Here is a 19,974-nt window from a genome sequence, read left to right as displayed (position 1 = left end):
ACGTACTACGTGGTAAATATTCACTGGCACACACTGGGGAAACTAACACATCTTTTTGAAACAAAACACTCAACAGCCCCCACGATAAGGAGAAGTTGTGTTTAAAAACAAAAACAAGAAGACCAGTTCTACCTAGAAAACACAAACTGACAATTCTTTGGAGTCTGTTCTCAGCCTGTGATGCTGTTCATTGAACTGGAATGGGCGACAGAGATAGGCAGGTTGGCTTGCCTCATCTGATAGCTGGTGGGGACTGCTGAGCACCTCCCTCAGCCCCGTGGGGAAACGGCGTGAGATCCTGAGGAAGGTCGGGAATCTGCGGGGCAGCAACAGTAGCAAAGTGGCACCTGGAGCTTCAAGGAAGCAAGGGTAAGAAAAGCAAAGCGAAAGGGTAAAGCACCCGACTGCACCTCTGCTGATTCGGGGCAAACACCCCTGCAGCTGGTTGTGAGATGGACTTCGTGTTAATAGGCATAAAAAGGCAAATAATAGCAGTAATGATAATCATACTAACAAGAACAAAAAAATGGAAAATGTGGCTATAAAAGACAGTGAAAATACTAGGAGTTTCACTCTCCTTTCTGGTGGGGGGGTGGGCAAAGAGGGAATCAGATTCTACGTCACCTCTGAGAGCAAGGAAATTACAAATTTTCTCTTGTGTTTCAGAACAGGGGATGGGGGCTTGGCTTAGAGCCGCGTTGTAACTTGTTCTTCCTGTCCATCACCCCATTTGTGCATGAGCAGGTCGCAGGCCTCTCCCCACGTTTCAAATACGTCCTCTGAGGAGTCTAAAAGTTTAGAATTTGAGGAGCAGATGCTGGATGCACAGCGAAGAGAGCTAGCACAGGCTAGGGGGCATTCACTGCTCTCAGCCCCGCCCCGGACTTCACCTAATTCTACCTCACTGAGGTTAATTTCACTTTGAGAACAGGCCCCCGCTTTCCCTTTCTCCATCTGAGAATATCTGATGTCCTGCCACATATAGTGCTGCTGAGCAATGCCATCCGAAATGGTGTACATTGGCTCTGAACTGGGTTCGGACTTATGACCGTTAAACTTGGAGAACAGGAGACCGAGTTTCTTGAGAGAAGGACCCATGAAGGACCGTTTGCTTGATGACTCAGCTTTTGACTTCCCTTGGGCACCCCCAGCTCTCGGCATGGTTCTGATGAGAGGTGGCCCATGGCAGGCCTTTTTCTTGCAGCCTAAGTTGAAAGAGACACTCTTGGATTTCGCCCGAGCCCCGCTGCTGCCATCATTGGTATCATCCCTCTGAAAGAATTCAGTGCTGCTCGTGGAAAAGCTTCTCCTTGAGTGTTTCCTATTTCCTAAGAGGTCAAGTACTTCATATCGAAAGCTGGAGATGTCCTGCTTTAATTCCTAGGGCAAGAGAGAAGACACGTTACATTGAGAAGCTTGGTCTTTAGTTCAAGGTAGGCTTGTTGGGTGTCCTTCGGAATGTTCCAGGTTTTGCCTAATGGCAAATCACAAAGTACCCAGACTACCAGCAAAATCTCACATTATGCCAGCACAAGAAAAACATATAATTCTGTGGGCAGGGCTAGCCATTGGAAAAATTGGGCAATTTGTAAAGTTGATTTCAGATGGCGCTTATCAGGAGGACACCAACAGATCTGTCCCTGCCAAAGCGCTAAGCAGCAACTGAGGTACTAGCTCTCATAGGCATATCTGCATACAGAAAGACTATGGAAGATGAAAAGCTTTAGGACCCTAAGAAATAAAAGTAGGGAAGTGGAACATGTCAGGTTAGAGACTGCTCTTTGAGGACAGGGAGCCCTGTCCACTCACGACCTCAGGAAATGTTGTCTTCTTTTTTTTAAGATTTTATTTATTTGTCAGAGAGAGGGAGCACAAGCAGGGGGAGCAGCAGGCAGAGAGAGAAGCAGGCTCGATCCCAGGACCCTGAGCTGAAGGCAGACGCTTAACTGACTGAGCCACCCAGGCGTCCCCAGGAAATGTCTTCTATGTCTAACTGGCTGCCTAGATGCTAGATTGCTTCTTTAAAAACCACCTTTTAAAAGCTTAAGTTGAGTCCTATTGCTCCCCTGCTCAAAACTCTTTAGTAACTTGTCACTGACCTCGGGTAAAAGTAGAAATGCCATTCCAAGGACTACAAGGTCTTTCAAGGCCCCGTGTCAGCTCTTCCTACTCTTTCCTCTGGCTCTCTACTGTCCACCTGCATGGACCTATTCTCTCTTGCCTCTGGGCCTTTGCCTGTGCTGTTCTGTCTGTTTAGAATACTCTTCTCTGCAACTCTCCTTTATCTGGCTCCTCCTGCAAGCCTCAGCTTAAACACAGCTTCTTCTGAAGAGCTGCCCTGACTCCCCAGACCCCAGTTGAGTGTCCTTCCTCTCTGTCTCCACAGCACCCTGTGTTTATCCTGTCAGAACACTCAGTCATCTGTCACCTTCTCTTGTTACTGTCTGTGTGTCACTCCGCGAGAGTAGGGGCTGGTGATATCTTGTTCATCACTGTACCCCAGCACCCAGTGGAATGCTTGGCACATAGCAGGCCCTCAATAGATGAGTTGTATCTATGGATTAGGATAATGGCCTTTTAAAAAAAGATTTATTTATTTATTTGAGGGAGAGAGAAAGAGAGACAGGGAGGGGGAGGGAGGGAAGTGAGGAGGGGCAGAGGGAAAGGGAGAGAGAAATCCAAGCAGACTCTGTGCTGAATGTGGAGACTGACGCATGACCCTGAGATCATGACCTGAGCCAAAACCAAGAGCCGGAGGCTCAACCAACTGAGCCATCCAGGCACCCTGGATAATGGCCTTTTTATGTTCCTCAGAAAATTTGTGTGGACACCTGGGTGGCTCAGTTGGTTAAGCATCTGCCTTCAGCTCAGGTAATGATCCTGGGGTCCTGGGATCGAGTCCCGCATCAGGCTCCTTTCTCATCGGGGAGTCTGCTTCTCCCTCTGCCTGCTCTGCCTGCCACTTCCCCTGTTTGTGCTCGCTCTCTCTCACAAATAAATAAATGAAATCTTTTTTAAAAAAGGCAAATATACATGTGTTCTAAGGTAGGGTTTCTCAATCACTTGACATGTTAGCTGGATAATCTTGGTTGTGGGGGGTGGTCTTGTGCATTGTAGGGTGTTTAGTAGCAATCTTGGTCTCCACCCACTAGATGCCACTAGCACACACGTCCAGTGTGACAACTACAAATGTCTCCAGACATGGCCAAATGTGCCCTAGGGAAAAAAATTGCCCCTGATTGAGAACCACTGTTTTAGGCTAATGCTAGTATTAGGAGAATTTTGATGTTTTGTGGTAAGGTTTGTTAAATCTTAGATTTAATAATGGATTAGTTGGTCTTTGTCTTATTATCTCTTAAGTAAAGAAGGCCTATACATTTGTAGGCATCTTCCTTTTGCTTTCTTGCCCCTCACCACACATCTTTGCCACAACACTTAAAGCCCTCAATTCCTACACTGGGAGACACCTAGAATATTAAAAGGATGCATAAGACAAATTTCTTTTGTTCATAAAGCTGATTGTGGTGACAGACATTGATGAAATCTCTCCATTGACTGGATGACAGACCATTCTTTTTTTCTTTTGAGAGAGAGCGAGAGTGAGAGAGAGAGAGTGCGCGCACACACACACACACACACACACACACACACACACACGAGAGCAGGCAGGGGGAGGGCAGAGGGAGAGGGAGAAGCTGAAGCAGTCTCCATGCTGAGCATGTCTTCCTGGTATCGAGAATCCCAGAAATCAAATCAGAAAGTAGAATTTACAAGGCAGGAAACAGCAATTGCTGGAGAGGATGTGGAGAAAGGGGATCCCTCCTACATTGTTGGTGGGAATGCAAGTTGGTACAGCCACTCTGGAAAACAGTGTGGAGGTCCCTTAAAAAGTTAAAAATTGAGCTACCCTATGACCCAGCCATTGCAATACTGGGTATTTACCCCAAAGATACAGACGTAGTGAAGAGAAGGGCCATATGCACCCCAGTGTTCATAGAGCATTGTCCACAATAGCTAAATCGTGGAAGGAACCGAGATGCCCTTCAACAGATGACTGGATTAAGAAATTGTGGTCCATATATACAATGGAATATTACTCAGCTATCAGAAAGAACGAGTTCTCAACATTTGCTACAACATGGACGGCACTGGAGGAGATTATGCTAAGTGAAATAAGTCAAGCAGAGAAAGACAATTATCATATGGTTTCACTCATCTATGGAACATAAGAGATAGGAAGATCAGTAGGGGAAGAAAGGGATAAAGAAAGGGGGGTAATCAGAAGGGGGAATGAAGCGTGAGAGACTATGGACTCTGAGAAACAAACTGGGGGAATGGGATAGGCTGGTGATGGGTAGTAAGGAGGGTACGTATTGCATGGTGCACTGGGTGTTATACGCAACTAATGAATCATCGAACTTTACATCAGAAACCAGGGATGTACTGTTTGGTGACTAACATAATAAAAAAACATTAAAAAAAAAAGAGTTGGATGCTTAACTGACTGAGCCACCCAGGTGCCCCCAATGACAATGTGAAATGAGAAATTATACTACTTCATGATTCGATTACCTTAAAATTTTCTTCTGTTAGTCCCTCGTTTGTTTTGGAATTTCTTATCATAGCAGCCACATATCTTTTGACTAAATTCCTGATGACTTCCTGGAAATTAAAAAAAAAAAACATAAAGGGCATTCAGTTTTCTTCTCAGGCTCTCAGTAAAATAAGAAACACTGTCAAGAAATAAAACATGCTCCGACTGTCTTTGCAATAGGAAATCCTCCCGGGATCCAATCATTTTCCACAATAATCCAGTTAAGTCCATTGACTAAATGAAGAATGACTGTGTGTCCACATGTGGTGACAGAGTGGGTCAGCAAAATCAAATTCACCCAACAAGAAACACTTCTGCCCACAAAGAAGGCAAACACAGATTCACATTTATAGAATAATGAGAGTGGAATAATCCTTGGATGGTCATGGCCAGTGCCTTTCCTTTCAGGTTGGATTACACTTTAACCCTCCTAGTAAGATGAGAGTTGTTCTTCCCTCTTTCTTTGGTGTCACGAAGTCATTCTTTGGTGTCACGAAGTCTGCTGATTTCGATGTCTGCTAATTATATAATCCAAATATTTTTCTTAAAGTCAATGTACACTTCTCTTTTACAGGGATCCCTCTTTTTAAAAAAGATTTTATTTATTTATTTTAGAGAGGGGGGAGGGGCAGAGGGAGAGGGACAAAGAGATTCCTAAGCAGGCACCACCCCACTGAGCGCAGAGCCTGGCGTGGGGCTCGATCCCACGACCCTGAGATCATGACCTGAGTCGGAATCAAGAATCAGAAGGCCAACTGACTGAGCCACCCAGGCACCTCAGGATGGCCTCTTTTTACTTAGCCTCCTGGGAATGGCACACACGTGGTCACTCTACATTGTATCAGTAATGGTGATGATGGTAGGTACCACTAAACGTGCCTGGACATACACGCACAACATGATCATGCATACGTTGCTCACCACTCGATTCTCACAACAACCCTGTGAGTTAAGTTATATCACCCTCATTTAACAGATGAGGAAACCAAGGCTCAGCAAGGTTAAGTGACTTGTCCAAGGTCACACCAACTGACCAAGAACGATTTTGCTTAGTCCCTGGGATGAGCTTTACCTGATAATGTTGATTCTGTATCAGACTGTCAGCGTGGCGTTCCTGTAATTGAAAATGGAGAAAGAGCTCACATCAGTGGTCTCCCGGCAACCCATCCACTCGAATATATTTCTAAATATTAGGGCTGGGGAATAACACAGGAGCTCCTGTCTGACAAACCCCCATGCCTCTGTAGGTTGGAGTGATTTTATGCTGTTTAATACAGGGACTGTCATGAAGGATAGGGCAGGGGGGAAGATAGAAAACAATTTTGTTTAAAAAGAAATGGAATTTTAAAAAGCCTTACTGTAAAGCTTCTCAAGTTGTGCCTTCTCCGTCTGCCATCAGGGTCTCTTTTGGGGCAGAAGGTGTTGTTGAACCAGTTGCCAAGGTAAAGAAATGACTTGGGACTGGGGATGATGTTGAAAGGAGGTGGCAAGGTGCCACCTTCATCAAAGTAACTCATCCAGAGCTTTGTCCTTGCAAACTTCCACTCAATATCGGCATGATCCTGTGAAAGGGAGAAGTTCAAGAATTTGGAATTGGAAACTGCAAAATGCACCCATGACTCATTCTAAAAGTTTGGCTTGCTTCTGTGGAGGGCAATCTGTCAGTAGGTATAAAAATTCAAATTACACATACCCCAGGACCCGGTAATCCTACTTTTAGAGATTTATCTGATCATTATACTTGCAAAAAGATGTATCCACAGGGTCGTTCACTGTAGCACTGTAGCTTGTCATAGCGAAACAACTGGCAACGACCTAAATATCCAACAGTGGGAGCCTGCTTAAGTAAATGATGTTATGTCCACAAAATGGCTTGCAGTATAGCTATTACAAATATAGATCTGTCACCATTTTATATATAGAACATATATATGTGTATATGTGCTTATCCATACATCTGTAAGAGCTCCAAGACCTGGAAGTGAAAAAAGCAACATAAAGTGTACCGTGATGCCATTTATGCACCTGAAGAACCCTTTAAATGACATCCTTACATGTTCCAGACAGAACAGTCCCACTACCTTCCCCAAATTCCCTAGTGTTGCCCCTTTGTAATCAATCTCTCCCCAACCCCTAGCCCCTGGCAACCACTGCTTCATTCTCCAATGCTTTTTTTAAAGAAGATTTTTATTTATTTATTTGACACAGAGAGAGAGAACACAAGCAGGGGGAGCAGTAGGCAGAGGGAGGGGGAGAAGCAGGCTCCCCGCTGAGTAGGGAGCCCGATACGGGCTCAATCCCAGGACCCTAGGGATCACAACCGCAGCTGAAGGCAGACGCTTAACCAACTGAGCCACCCAGGTGCCCCTCCATTCTCCATCGCTTTAGTTTGCCTCTTCCAAGATACCAGATAGATGGTATCATACAGTAGATAGCCTTTTTGAGACTGGCTTTGAGATTCATCCATGTTCCATTTTAGTGCTGAGTGGTTTTCCATTATATGGATGTATTGTTATATGGATGAAGTTTGTTCATTCACTTCTTGAAGAACATTTGGGTGTTTCTAGTTTCAGCAATTATGACTAAAGCTGCTCTGAACATACATGTACAAGGTTTTTGTTGAACCTAAATTTAACCTCTCTAGCTTAACTAGCTAGGGTGTTCTTGTTGAGTCATGTGCGAAGTGTACGTTTAACTTTATAATGAACTGCCAAACTGTCTTCCTGAGTGGCTGTGTGGTTTTGCATTCCCACCGCTTGCTCTGTAACTTCCTTAGCATTTGCCAGGTTTTAATTTTTTTAATCAAGTTTTTGTTTTAATTCCAGTTAGATAACACGCAGTGTTATATTAGTTTCAGGTGTACGATGCAGTGATTCAACATTACCATACATGACTCAGTGCCATATGTCAGGTTTTTAAAGTTTAGCCATTCTGACAGAGAAGTAGTTGGAGCTCATTATGATTTTAAGATGCATTTCCCAAATAGCTACTGATGTTGAGCATCTTTTCAGATGCATGATATCTCTATATCCTCTGTGGTGAGGTGTCTGTTCAGATCCTTTGCCCATTTCTAGTATGTTGTTTTCTTACAGGTGAACTTTGATAGTTTTTTTATATATATAGGCATATCTTGGAGATATCATGGTCTCAGTTCCAGACCATCACAATAAAGCAAATATCGCATAAAGCAAATATCGCATAAAGCAAGTCAAATGAATTTTTGGTTTTGTAGTGCATATAAAAGATACGTTTACATTATACTGTCATCTGTTGAGTGTGCAATAGCAGTATGTTCAAACAACAATGTGCGTACTTTAATTAGAAAGTACTTTAAAGATTTATTTTAGAGAGAGCGAGCGAGTGTGGGGCGAGGGGCAGAGGGAGAAGGAGAGAGAGAATTCTTAAGCAGACTCCCCGCTGAACATGGAGCCTGATGTGGGGCTTGATCCCAGGACACTGAGATCATGACCTAAGCTGAAATCAAGACCTGGGTGCTTAACCGACTAAGCCACCCAGCCTCCCCAATTAGAAAGTACTTTATTGCCAAAAAATGGTAACCATCATCTGAGCTTTCAGCAAGTCATAGTCACTGATCACAGATCACCATAACAAATAGAATAATGATGAATACGTTTGAAATATTGCAAGAATTACCAAAATGCGAGACAGAGACAAAAGGTGAGCAAATGCTGTTGGAAAAAGCATTTTCCAACATGCCAGTGGACTTGCTCAATGTAGGGTTGCCACAAACCTTCAATTTGTAAAAAACATCATAGTGTCTGTGAAGCACAATAAAAGGGAGTATGCCTGGGGCACCTGGGTGGCTCAGTTGGTTAAGCCTTTGGGTCCTGGGATTGAGTCCTGCATCAGGCTCCCTGCTCAGCAGAGAGCCTGCTTCTCCCTCTCCCTCTGCTGCTCCCCCTGCTTGTGCTCTCTCTCTCTTTCCGATGCAGGGCTCAATCCCAGGACCCTGGGATCATGACCTGAGCCGAAAGCAAGACACTTAACAGACTGAGCCACCCAGGTGCCCAGCCATTTAATTTTTAAATACATGGTTATGAGTCACAAATCACTATGGTCTTCAGATTTCATTGAATACATTTAAATGAGTGATCAGATAGTTTTATTTTAAATGTCAATATTTACCTTATTCTAGAAATTACATCATTTGCAATGGTTTAAACTCTTAGCATGACATATCTAGATGTCAACCTGAAAACATATAAAAGTATATATAGGTTTTTTTCTTCCTCCAAATTCATTAGAGTATGCTGGAAAAGCACTTGAATGCCCTTGATGAGACCCAGGACTAAGACCGCTTCAATATAAAAATTGCATACACACGCACATATATATATGCACACAATTATTGGCATAGTAACTATCACTGCCCTGAAATCCTGCCTTCAGAGACAATGGTGCTGTAGGCAAGCTGGCATGCAGAGGAGGATGGGGGTTCTTTCCACTACATTTCTGAGTGCGTAACACCAGAAACAAACCTTGAATCTTCATTTTACCCTTTGATGGCCCCAAACAGCCAGTCTTTCATCTGAGGAATGTCACTCACTGTCCCTAGTCCATTTAGATGGAGGATATGATTGTGGCTAAGCATTTTGAAAATAGCTCAAGGACCCCCACTGCTACCATTTACTGCCCCTAGTACTCAGGTGAGCTCAGGTTGGGAATTTCTATGTACTAATTTAGCAGAGAGGTTACTGCAAATTACTGTCTCAACAGTGCTCTTCCATTCATTTATCATGTATTAATTCATGGTCCACCTAACCTCCATTCTTTGATTCCTATGTTGAGCAGCGAACTACTATATTCCAGGCTCTGTGCTAGGTGCTGGGTAGAGAGAGATGACTGTCCAAAAGTGGTGGTGGAATTAACACCAGAAACCTGAAGATCTGGAAATAATAGAGCACCTGGCAGGATTAAACCGTGTGTGCTGTAAAGTGATTAGTAAGTATTCATTCATACATTCACTCATTCACCAAATATATATAGACGTTAGGTGTTAGGATTGTAGCAGTGAACAACAGGGACAAAAAGATGATTTGGCTTGTAGAAATCTGTTTTATTTTCAATCCTTGATGTAATTTGAATTGCAAGATTATAGCTGTGGCTTTTGTAGTTTACTTGTCTACAACTTCCCTGATTGTATGATGTCCAAAAGGTTTTTATGCGTCTGCATGGGGCTAGCCTTTCACCTTGTGTGATGGACAAATCAGACATTGTCATTTTCTTTGCTTATTTCCAGTGTTTGGTGGGTATGCATTCTCCTACTCTCTGCCCTACCCTTTCTGCTCAACTATTACTTTTGAACGTTCTCCAAGATCAGCCCCTGGGAGGGTTCTTTTGTGTAAGATATACGTACACAACCACAGGCTGTGGTTCTTCCTCTTCCATATTTTCCAAAATTTTCAGGACTTTTGTGCAAGCATAATGTGCTTTCATTTTTTTTTTAATTTTTAAAAAGATTTTATTTATTTCCTTGAGAGCGAGAGTGAGAGAGAGAGTGCGCATGAGCATGGGGGAGGGGCAGAGGGAGAGGGAGAAGCAGAGTCTCTGCTGAGCAGGGAACTGGATGTGGGACTCAATCCCAGGGATGACCTGAGCCGAAGGCAGACGCTTAACCAAATGAGCCACCCAGGTGCCCCCATAATATGCTTTTAATGAGACATAGATTTACATATGTGTTCTAGTTCACGTGTGTGCCAATGCATTGCCTTTGAGATTGTCAGGTCCTGTAGAGCAGGACAGGGCTTCTCTTTATTTTATCTCCTTTCACTGTCCCTGTGTAATGTACTGTAACTGTAGAACACATCCTCAAATGTTGTTGACTAGCTCAGATTCTGAACACATGGCCACAGCGAGGTCAAATGCATATGTCTGTTCAATTTCACATTTCTCAACAAATCCAAGCTCAAGGTTATTTTCCTTGCAATCAAACCACGAGGCCCATTTCTAACCAGCTTTTGACAAATTCTTATGCACTTTCTTAGATCTCCTGCCAGAAACCATCTTGCCTTAGCAAATTGGAAAGCTTTATAACATAATGCAAACGGAGAGTGGCAGGCATAGACATAGCAGAGCTAATAATAACCTTTAAGGAGAAAAGCTACTCCCAGGAATCTTGGACCCAATGGCAGGCTGGTTGGAGGGTGTTTTGGGTAAGGGGATATTTTGGCATTTTTTCACATTAACTAGTAGCTGCTTACTTCATTTGGACAGAAGACCCGCTCTATTTCCCTATGGGGGGAAAGCAACACACCCCAAACTGAAGTAAGAGAATTCACTTCCCCGGCATTTCAAGGGAAGCCTACCTCACTTGGAGTGATTTCTTCTCCTCATAGAATTCAGGGTTCATTTATTAAAAATGCAGATTTCTGGACCTCACCCAATGCTATACATTGTATTGTGGTTTTGCCTCGGGGCTAAAAATGCCATTTTAAAAAGATGTAAGCATTTAAAATACATCATGGTTTTTGTAACTCCATTTTTGTTTGAATTCAGTTTAAAAAAATATACGGGAATCTTCAGAATATGGAAGTAGTCCAGGTCTCTTGGAAGCCCTGAAGTAGAGAAAGTCCCCATAATGAGTATTGCCATTCCCTTCCATGCCCTGACCTCCAGCTTACTACGCATGTGCGGTGGTCTAGAGGGGGGTCAGTTCCCTGTCTCTAAAGAATCGGCCACCTTCCTCTTTCCCAAGGTGGCTGGGTGGTTCGAACGTCCTGTTCCCATTGCTCTGGGGCCTGCTGGGAGTGACTTTGATATCGGTTTATCTACGTTAGAGCCCTCGTAGCAACCTCAGTTCAAGTGCGCAAGCTCCACCGCAAAACATCAGGGGTAAAAGAGAGTCCTTCCTCCAGTGCCAACTCACTGCCAGCCATTGTCCCCAGCGTCCCTCGCACCCTAGTACTGATGCCCCCTCAGTAGTCCAATTAACCCTTCTCAAACTGCAAGATCCCCCTCAGTGGGTGCTACAAACAGGTTCATCTCTCTACTGAACATATGCAGTTGTCTGGTAGGTGGCCATTGTGTCTGTCCCTCCTCATGCTCCCCCACCCCTTCTCCAGGCAGCAAACAGCTACAAATCCTTCTCCGTGATTATGTTGCTAAGTGGTTGGAATTACTGCTCTGACCACCGAGGGGCTTGGTGTGTGTTACTCTTTTACTGGTTACCCAGCTTCCAGCCCTGTGACAACCTCAGCTTGAGTGCACAAATTCAGCTACTAAACCTCAGAACCCATGCTCTAGCTTCATTCTCACGCTTTCAACTCCCCTCACATTCCACTACTGAGAGCGACCACTATCCCTTCTCATTCTTCCAGAGCGGTCCCAGCTGTTTGCAGATGGGGGCCAGAAAGCAGGGAAGGCACTACAAAAGAGGTTATATTTGAGTGGGGCTCTGAAATATCGGCAGGATTTCTGCAGGCAGAGGTGGAGAGAAAGAACTTTCCAGAAAGGGGCAATACTGAAAATGAGAAAGAGTAGAGCTGTTGAGCATGGCTATTGAAGTCAAATGAACTACTTGGGATTTGTCAACAGCAGTGGTTCTCAAACTTCAGTGCATATTAGACTTGGCCTGGGTGCTTGCCAAAATGCAGATTCCTGGGCCCTGCTTCAGACCTACGAACACTGAAGATGCTGTGGGGATGGGAGGCTCGAGAATCTACGTTGTCTAAAAAGCTTCTTTGGCTGATTTTGATGCAGGTGGTTGTTGACTGCACTTTTGGAAACACTAATTCTGGGATTCTATCTGCTAGTTCAGGTGTGTTTGGCAGTCCAAAGCAGTAGACCTGCAGCTCTGCCTCCTCCCTAACAGTCCCTATCATCCCTTGGCTACCCTCCTTCCATCCCTCTCTTGACGGGACAGTGGGAAGTAGATATAGTTTGTACACCCCTGAAGATAATGTCATGAGACCACCCAGCAATACGAACAAAGCTGGCTTATCAGGCTACTATGGAAGAAATACAGGGTGGGGGAAAGGAGGGACAAAGGCAGTTCCCTAGCCTTTCTTTTTTTAAAGATTTTATTTATTTGTCAGAGAGAGAGAGAGAGCACGAGCGAGCATGCACACAAGCAGGGGGAGCGGCAGGCAGAGGGAGAAGCAGGCTCCCAGATGAGCAAGGAGGGGTCCCAGGACCCTGGGATCAAGACCTGAGCCGAAGGCAGATGCTTAACCGACTGAGCCACCCAGACATCTCCCTAGCCTATCTTAATGTGTGCACAATACAGCCAAAGAGCTGAAAGGTGCTGGGGAGAATATTTGGTGGTCCTTGAAGCTTGGTACTCTCTGGGTTTTCTTTTGGGTGGGGGTGAGGGAGGCTGATAATGTTTAACACTGTGGAATTATTATTTTTTTCTTTTGGTTTCATTGAGATGTAATTGACATATAGCACCATATAAGTTTAAGGTGTACAACATGATGACTTGACCTACATATATTTACCACAATAAGTGTAATTAACATCCTCATATAGATATAAAAAATTTTTTTCCTTGTGATAAGAAATTGTAGCATCTATTATCTTAGCGATTTTCAATATATACCATAAATACACATATATACACACACACACACACCCCAATATATACCGGTAGCGTTAACTATAGTCCTCATGTTGTACATTACATCCCCAGTACTTACTTATCTTAGAACTGGAAATTCATGCCTTTTGATCACCTTCCTCCAATCTCCCCTCCAGTGACCACAAATCTGATCTCTTTTTCTATGAGTTTTTTTTGTTTTATTTTTTAAGATTCCACATATAAGTGAGATCATATGATATTTGTCTTTCTCTTCCTGACTTATTTCACTTAGCATAATGCCCTCAAGGTCCATGCGTGTTGCCTAGCTAATAAGAAGGTGCTGGAGAGTCCCTGTGCCATGACAGCCAGCATCCCTTGTCAGGATGTAGGGAGGACAATTCTTCCTGTACTGAGGACAATAAAAGTGGCAGGGAAAAAAAAAAAAAAAGACAACTGCAAATCAATCCGGTGCAGAATGATCTACTTTCCACCTTCCAAAATGGTTCTGCAAGGTCCTCACAAGCATTACTAGGGTTTATTTAGAGACCCTTTAGTCTATGAAACACGAGCATACTCGTAAAAACAAGACAGGTCCCAAAGAGTAGACTGTCATTCTGTTTCTCTGATTCCAAGGCATATGGCAGGAAAACTGGCAAACAAATTGGTGACAGCACTGGGTCACTGGAAATCCCTCCTCCGTGATCCACCTCTGACCCACTCTGCTGCCTTCAAAGAAATCATCTACCTCCTGAGATTCAGAATGACATTTAGGCAGTTTTAAGTTCCTAAATTTTTGTGAAATCAACCACTGGGATGGCAATCCCTTAGTATCTCCTCTGCTGTCATCTTGCCAGTTACAATCATCTTCCCCTTCTTGTCCTCCCTCTCCTACACCAAGGTGGGATGGGAATGGGGGGGAAAGGAACAAGAGGGTGGCTCGGGGTAACTAGATGCTGGAAATTAAGGATGTGGTTCTTTCCCAGTGGACAGCCCCCATTATCAGTTGTTACGATGTGGGGAAGGTGGGGCCGTAGTAGAGTAGCACACAGCACAGGTAAGTTTTTTGTTGTTCTGTTGTTGTTGTTGTTGTTGTTGTTTAGGTAGGCTCCACACTGGGCCCGAACTCATAACCCTGAGATCGAGACCTGGGTTGAGTCAGATGCCCAACTGACTGAGCCACCCAGACCCCCAGCATAGTAAGTTTTGGCTGAGGAATAGCACCACACAAGCCTCTGGGTAATCTAAAATATGTAGATATGGAAACAAACCATGTTACTTTCTCTAGGCCTCCAGTTTATCACTGCAAAAAAAATTGTTCTTGTGATATCTCCAGGGGTCCTCAAAGAAAATAAGCTCTGGTTGGACTCTCAGATCCTACTGAGCTCCGTTGCTGGAAGAATTGTCCCTCCCTACATCCTGAAGAGGGGTGCTGGCGGTCATGGCACTGGGGCTCTCTTAATGCTTTCTGGAGCCAGTCTTCTCTACGGAAGTGCTTTCTGGCCAGGTTCAAACACAATGGGCCAGAAAATAAAATGCCAAGTGTTTCACCTTTAGCTTGCCCCTGGGAAAGGGACATCAGACAAGCCAGGACTTCCCACTTGCCTAGAGCTTTATGCTTTTCTAAGCACTTTTCACATTTTCTCATTTGATTCTCAGATCCACCCTGTGCAGTTGCCAGTACACCGGTTGTAATTTTGTGTGTGAGGAATGAGGTCTGGAGAGAGCAATTACTTCTTAAGGGTCACACATCTAGTGAGTGGTAAAGCACATTTAGAATCTGAGTCTTCTGACCCATTCCTTCCACTCATATTGGCCACTTACTTGGTTTACTTACTATCTATGTGGATAAGGCTCAAACAGGATTCAGTGGCATAAAGTCTGGAAACATCTGGAACATCTGGCCACACCCCATCCCCATCAGAAGCTCCCGGTAGCCTGACCTTCTTGTGTCCTTATTCCCTGCTCCTCACCTCCTGCTAGCCCTTCTTCTTCTTCTTCTTTTTTTTAAAGATTTTATTTACTTATTTATTTGAGAGAGAGTGTCTCTGAGCCTTGAGTATGGGCTCACCAATACCCAGTGGGCTCCTTAGGGCCTCTCTCACATCCCCAATTAAATTGGCAACTCGAAGCTTTACTTCTCCAAGAGTTTCCATAGAATGACTCAAGATATAACCACCAGGGTAAAAGAGGAGGAATTTGGGGAAAATTTTTTTTCTATTTACGTTTTAATTGTATTTTTTCCTAGTCAGGAAAGTAGGCTGACTTATTCTCACCTGTCAGTTCTCAGCTCAAATATCACTTCCTCAAAGAGACTTTCCTTGAACAAGAAATTTAGAGTGGGCTTTTCCTCAAAGCACCTTTCTCTGTTCTCTCACACCAACGATCACAAGTCACTTTAATGGACTTGTCCCTCTTCACTTATTCTTAGGCTCCCCACTAGAAGGAAAGCCCATTAAGGTTAGAAACTTTTGTCTTCTTTACTACTGCAATCCTAGCGCCTGGCATAGAGTGGGTGTACAACAGATTTTTTTTTTTTAGAGAGAGAGAGAGCCTGTGAACAGCTGGGGGGGGGCAGAGAGAGAGGGAGAAAGACAGAATGTTAAGCAGACTCCATGCCCAGCATGGAGCCCGATGTGGGGCTTGATCTCACAACCCTGAGATCACGACCTGAGTCCGGACCAACAGTTGGATGCTTAACTCATTGAGCCACCCAGATGCCCCTACGACAGATTTTTGTAGAAGGAATTCAGTGGAGGTCAAAGGCAGATATGTCTGTGAAGGGAGCATCAGGAATATTTTCAAGCGTATCACCTTATTGGTTCTTCATTACAGCCTACTGAGGTAGGTTCTATTACTATTTCCTTATAAATAAGGCTCACCAAAGTCAAGAGACGTGTCTAAGGACATGTCGCTAGAAACTGGTGGACCACAATTCCAGTTTGGGTTGGGTTGACGCTAGGACCCAAGCTCTTTTTTTTTTTTTTTAAGATTTTATTTATTTATTTGAGAGAGAGAGAGCATGCAAACATGCCACACACATGTGGGAGGGGCAGAGGGAGAGGGAAAAGCAGACTCCTTCGCCGAGCAGGGAGCCCAAGGATGTGGGGCTCGATCCCAGGACCCCAAGATCATGACCTGAACCAAAGGCAGATGCTTAACCAACTGAGCCACCCAGGCGCCCCTAGGACCCAAGCTCTTAACCACTAAGGCGCTACGGTGTACTATCTCTTTGGGAAGTGCACTGAGTGGGATTTCACAATATGCAGCAAGTTGAGTCCTGTGTGTCAGAAAGGTACCTGCAAACAGTGCAGAGACAGAGCCTGATGGTCAGGCTCTGAGATTTTGAAGACTCAGATCCCACTACATAGTTGGCCAGGCCTCTGTTGGCCCAGGTTTCTTTTCCACTTGTTTCCTTCAGCTTTTTCTGCTTCTGAAGCTATCTTTGCGGGGCTCTTGCATTCAGCTGTATAGGTTGCACACTGCACAATTCTGGCAACACCATTCACAGCAGACATGGTGGTCCTGAAGCTCACTGAACTGTCACCTTTTCTGGGGGTCTCCACAAATGTAAATTGAAAGGAGACACAGATCGTTCCGCTTGCCTGTATCTTTCATTTGGGGAATACGGCTGCCTTTTCCCTTCAGAGGACAGAAACAATCAGAGGGTGGTGAGGGCTGTGGTTGGCTGAGCTCACCCTGCAGTTTTCAGAAATAACCAGGACTAATTCAGTCAGGGCTTCCATTTCTGAGCCTGGGCAGAAGAGAGAGGTGTGTCTGGTCATGTGGGCATGGGAAAATTTACTTGTCCATCCCCCTCTGCCTCGCTTGTCAGGACTTTACTTTGAACTCTCTAGATCACACATCTTCCTACTTCTTCTTTTTTTAAAATGTTATTTATTTGAGAGAGAGAGGGACAGAGTATGAGCAGGGTGAGGAGGAGCAGAGGGAGAAGCAGCCACCCCCACCCCACTGAGCAGGAAGCCAGACGTGGGGCTCGATCCCAGGACCCCGGGATCATGACCTGAGCTGAAGGCAGATACTGAACCCACTGAGCCACCCCGGTGCCACTCCAGGGCACATTTCTATTTTCTGGATTGCTTCTTAACATCACCTGAGGAGTCATTGGCCCTGTATTCACCTTGACCTAATTGCTTGCCTATGGCCGCCTCTCAAGTCCTTGTAGAAAGAATGAATTAATGAATGAACAAACTTGCCATGTAGCCCCGGTCAAGTCTCAACCTTTGGAAGCCTGTTTCCTCATCCGTAACATGCAGATTATATTGCCTACACTCAAACGTGCTCATGAGGATCAAATAAGACAATATATGCAAATGTGCTTTGGGAAGTATAAAGTGCTGTTACTATAATTATGAAATCCATCATGTAGGCAGATTTCTTTTCAGTCAGATAATGCTTCCACCCATTGCCATAGAAATGTATTCATCTCCAAACACCAAACACTTGCAGTGGATATAAATCCACGTTATGCCATTTTTTAAAACATGGTCGACAAACTATAGATCGGGGATTTCCTCAAGCTTCTGCCTGTCGATCAGTGAAAAAGTATGTGTTGAGTACCTATGATGTGTCCCACATGTTACTAAGCAGCAGGGGAATATAAAGAAAACCTAAAGCAGAGCCTCTGTCTTCATAGAGCCTCAGTCTACAAAGGTAGAAAAGAGATATAAATGGAAACAACTAGAATAGCAATAGGCAAACAATGGTGTGCAGGCCTGATCTGGCCTGCCACTTGGTTTTGAACAGCCTGAGAACTAAGAGTGGTTGTTACATTTCTAAGTGATTGAAAAGACATCAAAAGAAGAGTAATATTTTTTGCACAGAAATTATATGAATTTCAAATTTCTGCACCTGTAAAGAAAGTTTTATTGGCACACAGTCATGCCCATTTATTTATGTATTTCTATGGCTTCTTTTGTGTTATTATAGCAGAATTAGATAGTAGTGACAGAGATCTTATAGTCCGCAAAGCCTCAAATATTCACTATTTGCCGCTTTATAGAAAAAATTTGGCCATCCCCTGAACTAGAGGACAAAGAGCTTAGCTTTGGTCAGCTTTGTCAGTTGCTCTGTCTTCACACTTTAAAATATTTTGTCACATGCATTAGGAATTCATGAATTTGCTCATTTATTCAATAGATATTAAGTGAGAACCTACTATGTGTCAGACACCATATCCTGGTTAAGGAAGGAGGGACTCCAGCATGAAAGTATTTTGCATTAGTTAGTTTTCCTGTAGGAAATGTGGGAAATGAGGTGTTAAGAGAAAAGCCCTGTAGCAAAATCTCCTAGAAGACTTATTGGGTGCTAGAAACTTCTTTGTACCTTCAGGAATCTTTAGGGTGAGGCCAATGGCAATTTTGGTGGAGTTAGTTGAGAGGATTCTAATTCTAATAGTTCAAACCTTCTTTTACAATGTTGATTTTCTAATGAATGAGGGGATCTAGAATGCTTTCTTTTCTTTAACTATGGGAGCTTCCGGATACGCCGCATTTATTAAGAGCAGCTTTGAGATAAATATATTTGTCATAAAGCTTTTGTGATGAGCTCACAATTTTATAGCCCCAGGTACTTTATAAGGTCAAACCCCCAGAGGAAATTGGGAAAGAGGACAGAGGAAAAAGCAGAATCCTGTGACAGAAGAAAAGAGGATAAGAAAGAAATAAAATGACCCTTTCTCTTCAGTTTTACTCTTAGATCTCTGTTTTTCTCTTTCCATCAAAAACAAATTTACTTTGACAGCTGATGTAATGTAACTTTGCTGTCAGGCCTCGAGTGAAAGGCAGAGTAATGCAGCCGGGTGTGGCCTCTGATGCTCCTTCTGCGTATTGTGACTTCTTTGCTGTAGCTAAAGGACACCTCCTGGCCTGTGCTGTCTCTTACATGGATTTGGGCTACAACACAGGGCTCTGAGGACCACAGGAAGAGGAGAGCGGCCTTATTCATATTAATCACTCTGAGCTCACATTTAGTTTCTAAACCTCAACTGCTCAGAAATCAAAGATCATTTGTACCACTTAGCTTTCTAGTCAACTGACTCCTGGTGCCCAGAACGATGATCGTGAGCACAAGCCAAGAAGAGCCCCATTTCCCAACAACAACCTTTGGGCCATGGGCCTTTGACTTGTCCACAAATATGATTTGTGGCCTATGAAGAGAGCATTCAGAGACCAGTCCATAGGGGGGCCAGGTCTTCCACGAGGAACAATTCTTCCCGAGTCTCAGCTCTGAAATCGTTGGAAATACAATCACAGTCATTGTTATGGACACAGATCATCCATTGACGGTTGTTATTTTACAGAGTGGCTGAAGGCACCTTTGGCTTGGGGACTGTTGCACAGACCTGATCATTTGCAAAGCTGTGGTGCTGATGACATTTTCCTTCAGTGCCTCTAATCTCTTTTCCTTGTTGGTATCCCTTCCCCAGTCTTCAGGTACAATTCCCTCATGGTCTGTCTCACTTGCTTGGCCCCATATGCAAACCTGGTCTCAGTAAGGGATCAGATTCAGTTACACTGAATCACAAGTGACCTCCTAACAGCTGAACCAGTATTTGCATGCTAACTGGGGACAGGTCAGGGATTTCTGGATGACAGTGGGAGGAGGTTTGTGAATCCTCTGAGATTTTATGCTAAATTTGATCATGCCTGCTCATATATGCATTTTTCTTGTCCACGTTCAACAGATGATCAAAGCAGTCCATGACCCCGAAAAGGTTAAGGGCAGTCTTCAAGGAAGAAATGAAATGCAAAGAGTGAAATTTGAAACTGTGGCTCTGTGACTGTCGACCCCATGAGAACAGGGGTCTGTCCTGTTCACCTGT

General features: G+C 44.0%; 1 protein-coding gene across 1 annotated transcript in view; it reads right to left on the bottom strand.

The window, feature by feature from the left end:
- Positions 1–687: 687 nt before the first annotated feature.
- TRPC5 (transient receptor potential cation channel subfamily C member 5) overlaps positions 688–19,974 on the bottom strand; it is a 141,293-nt gene continuing 122,006 nt past the window's right edge. The window contains exons 7-10 of the mRNA XM_087860260.1: positions 5,953–6,156; positions 5,667–5,708; positions 4,573–4,662; positions 688–1,380 (exon numbers count right to left, since the gene is read on the bottom strand). Of these exons, the coding sequence (XP_087716386.1) occupies positions 688–1,380; positions 4,573–4,662; positions 5,667–5,708; positions 5,953–6,156 (1,029 nt within the window). The remainder of the gene's footprint in view (positions 1,381–4,572; positions 4,663–5,666; positions 5,709–5,952; positions 6,157–19,974) is intronic.

This window comes from Ursus americanus, chromosome X (assembly GCF_024610735.1).
Source record: "Ursus americanus isolate L20-20 chromosome X, mUrsAme1.1.p, whole genome shotgun sequence".
NCBI classification, from domain to species: Eukaryota; Metazoa; Chordata; class Mammalia; order Carnivora; family Ursidae; genus Ursus; species Ursus americanus.
This window is presented reverse-complemented; position numbering and strand designations above follow the sequence as displayed.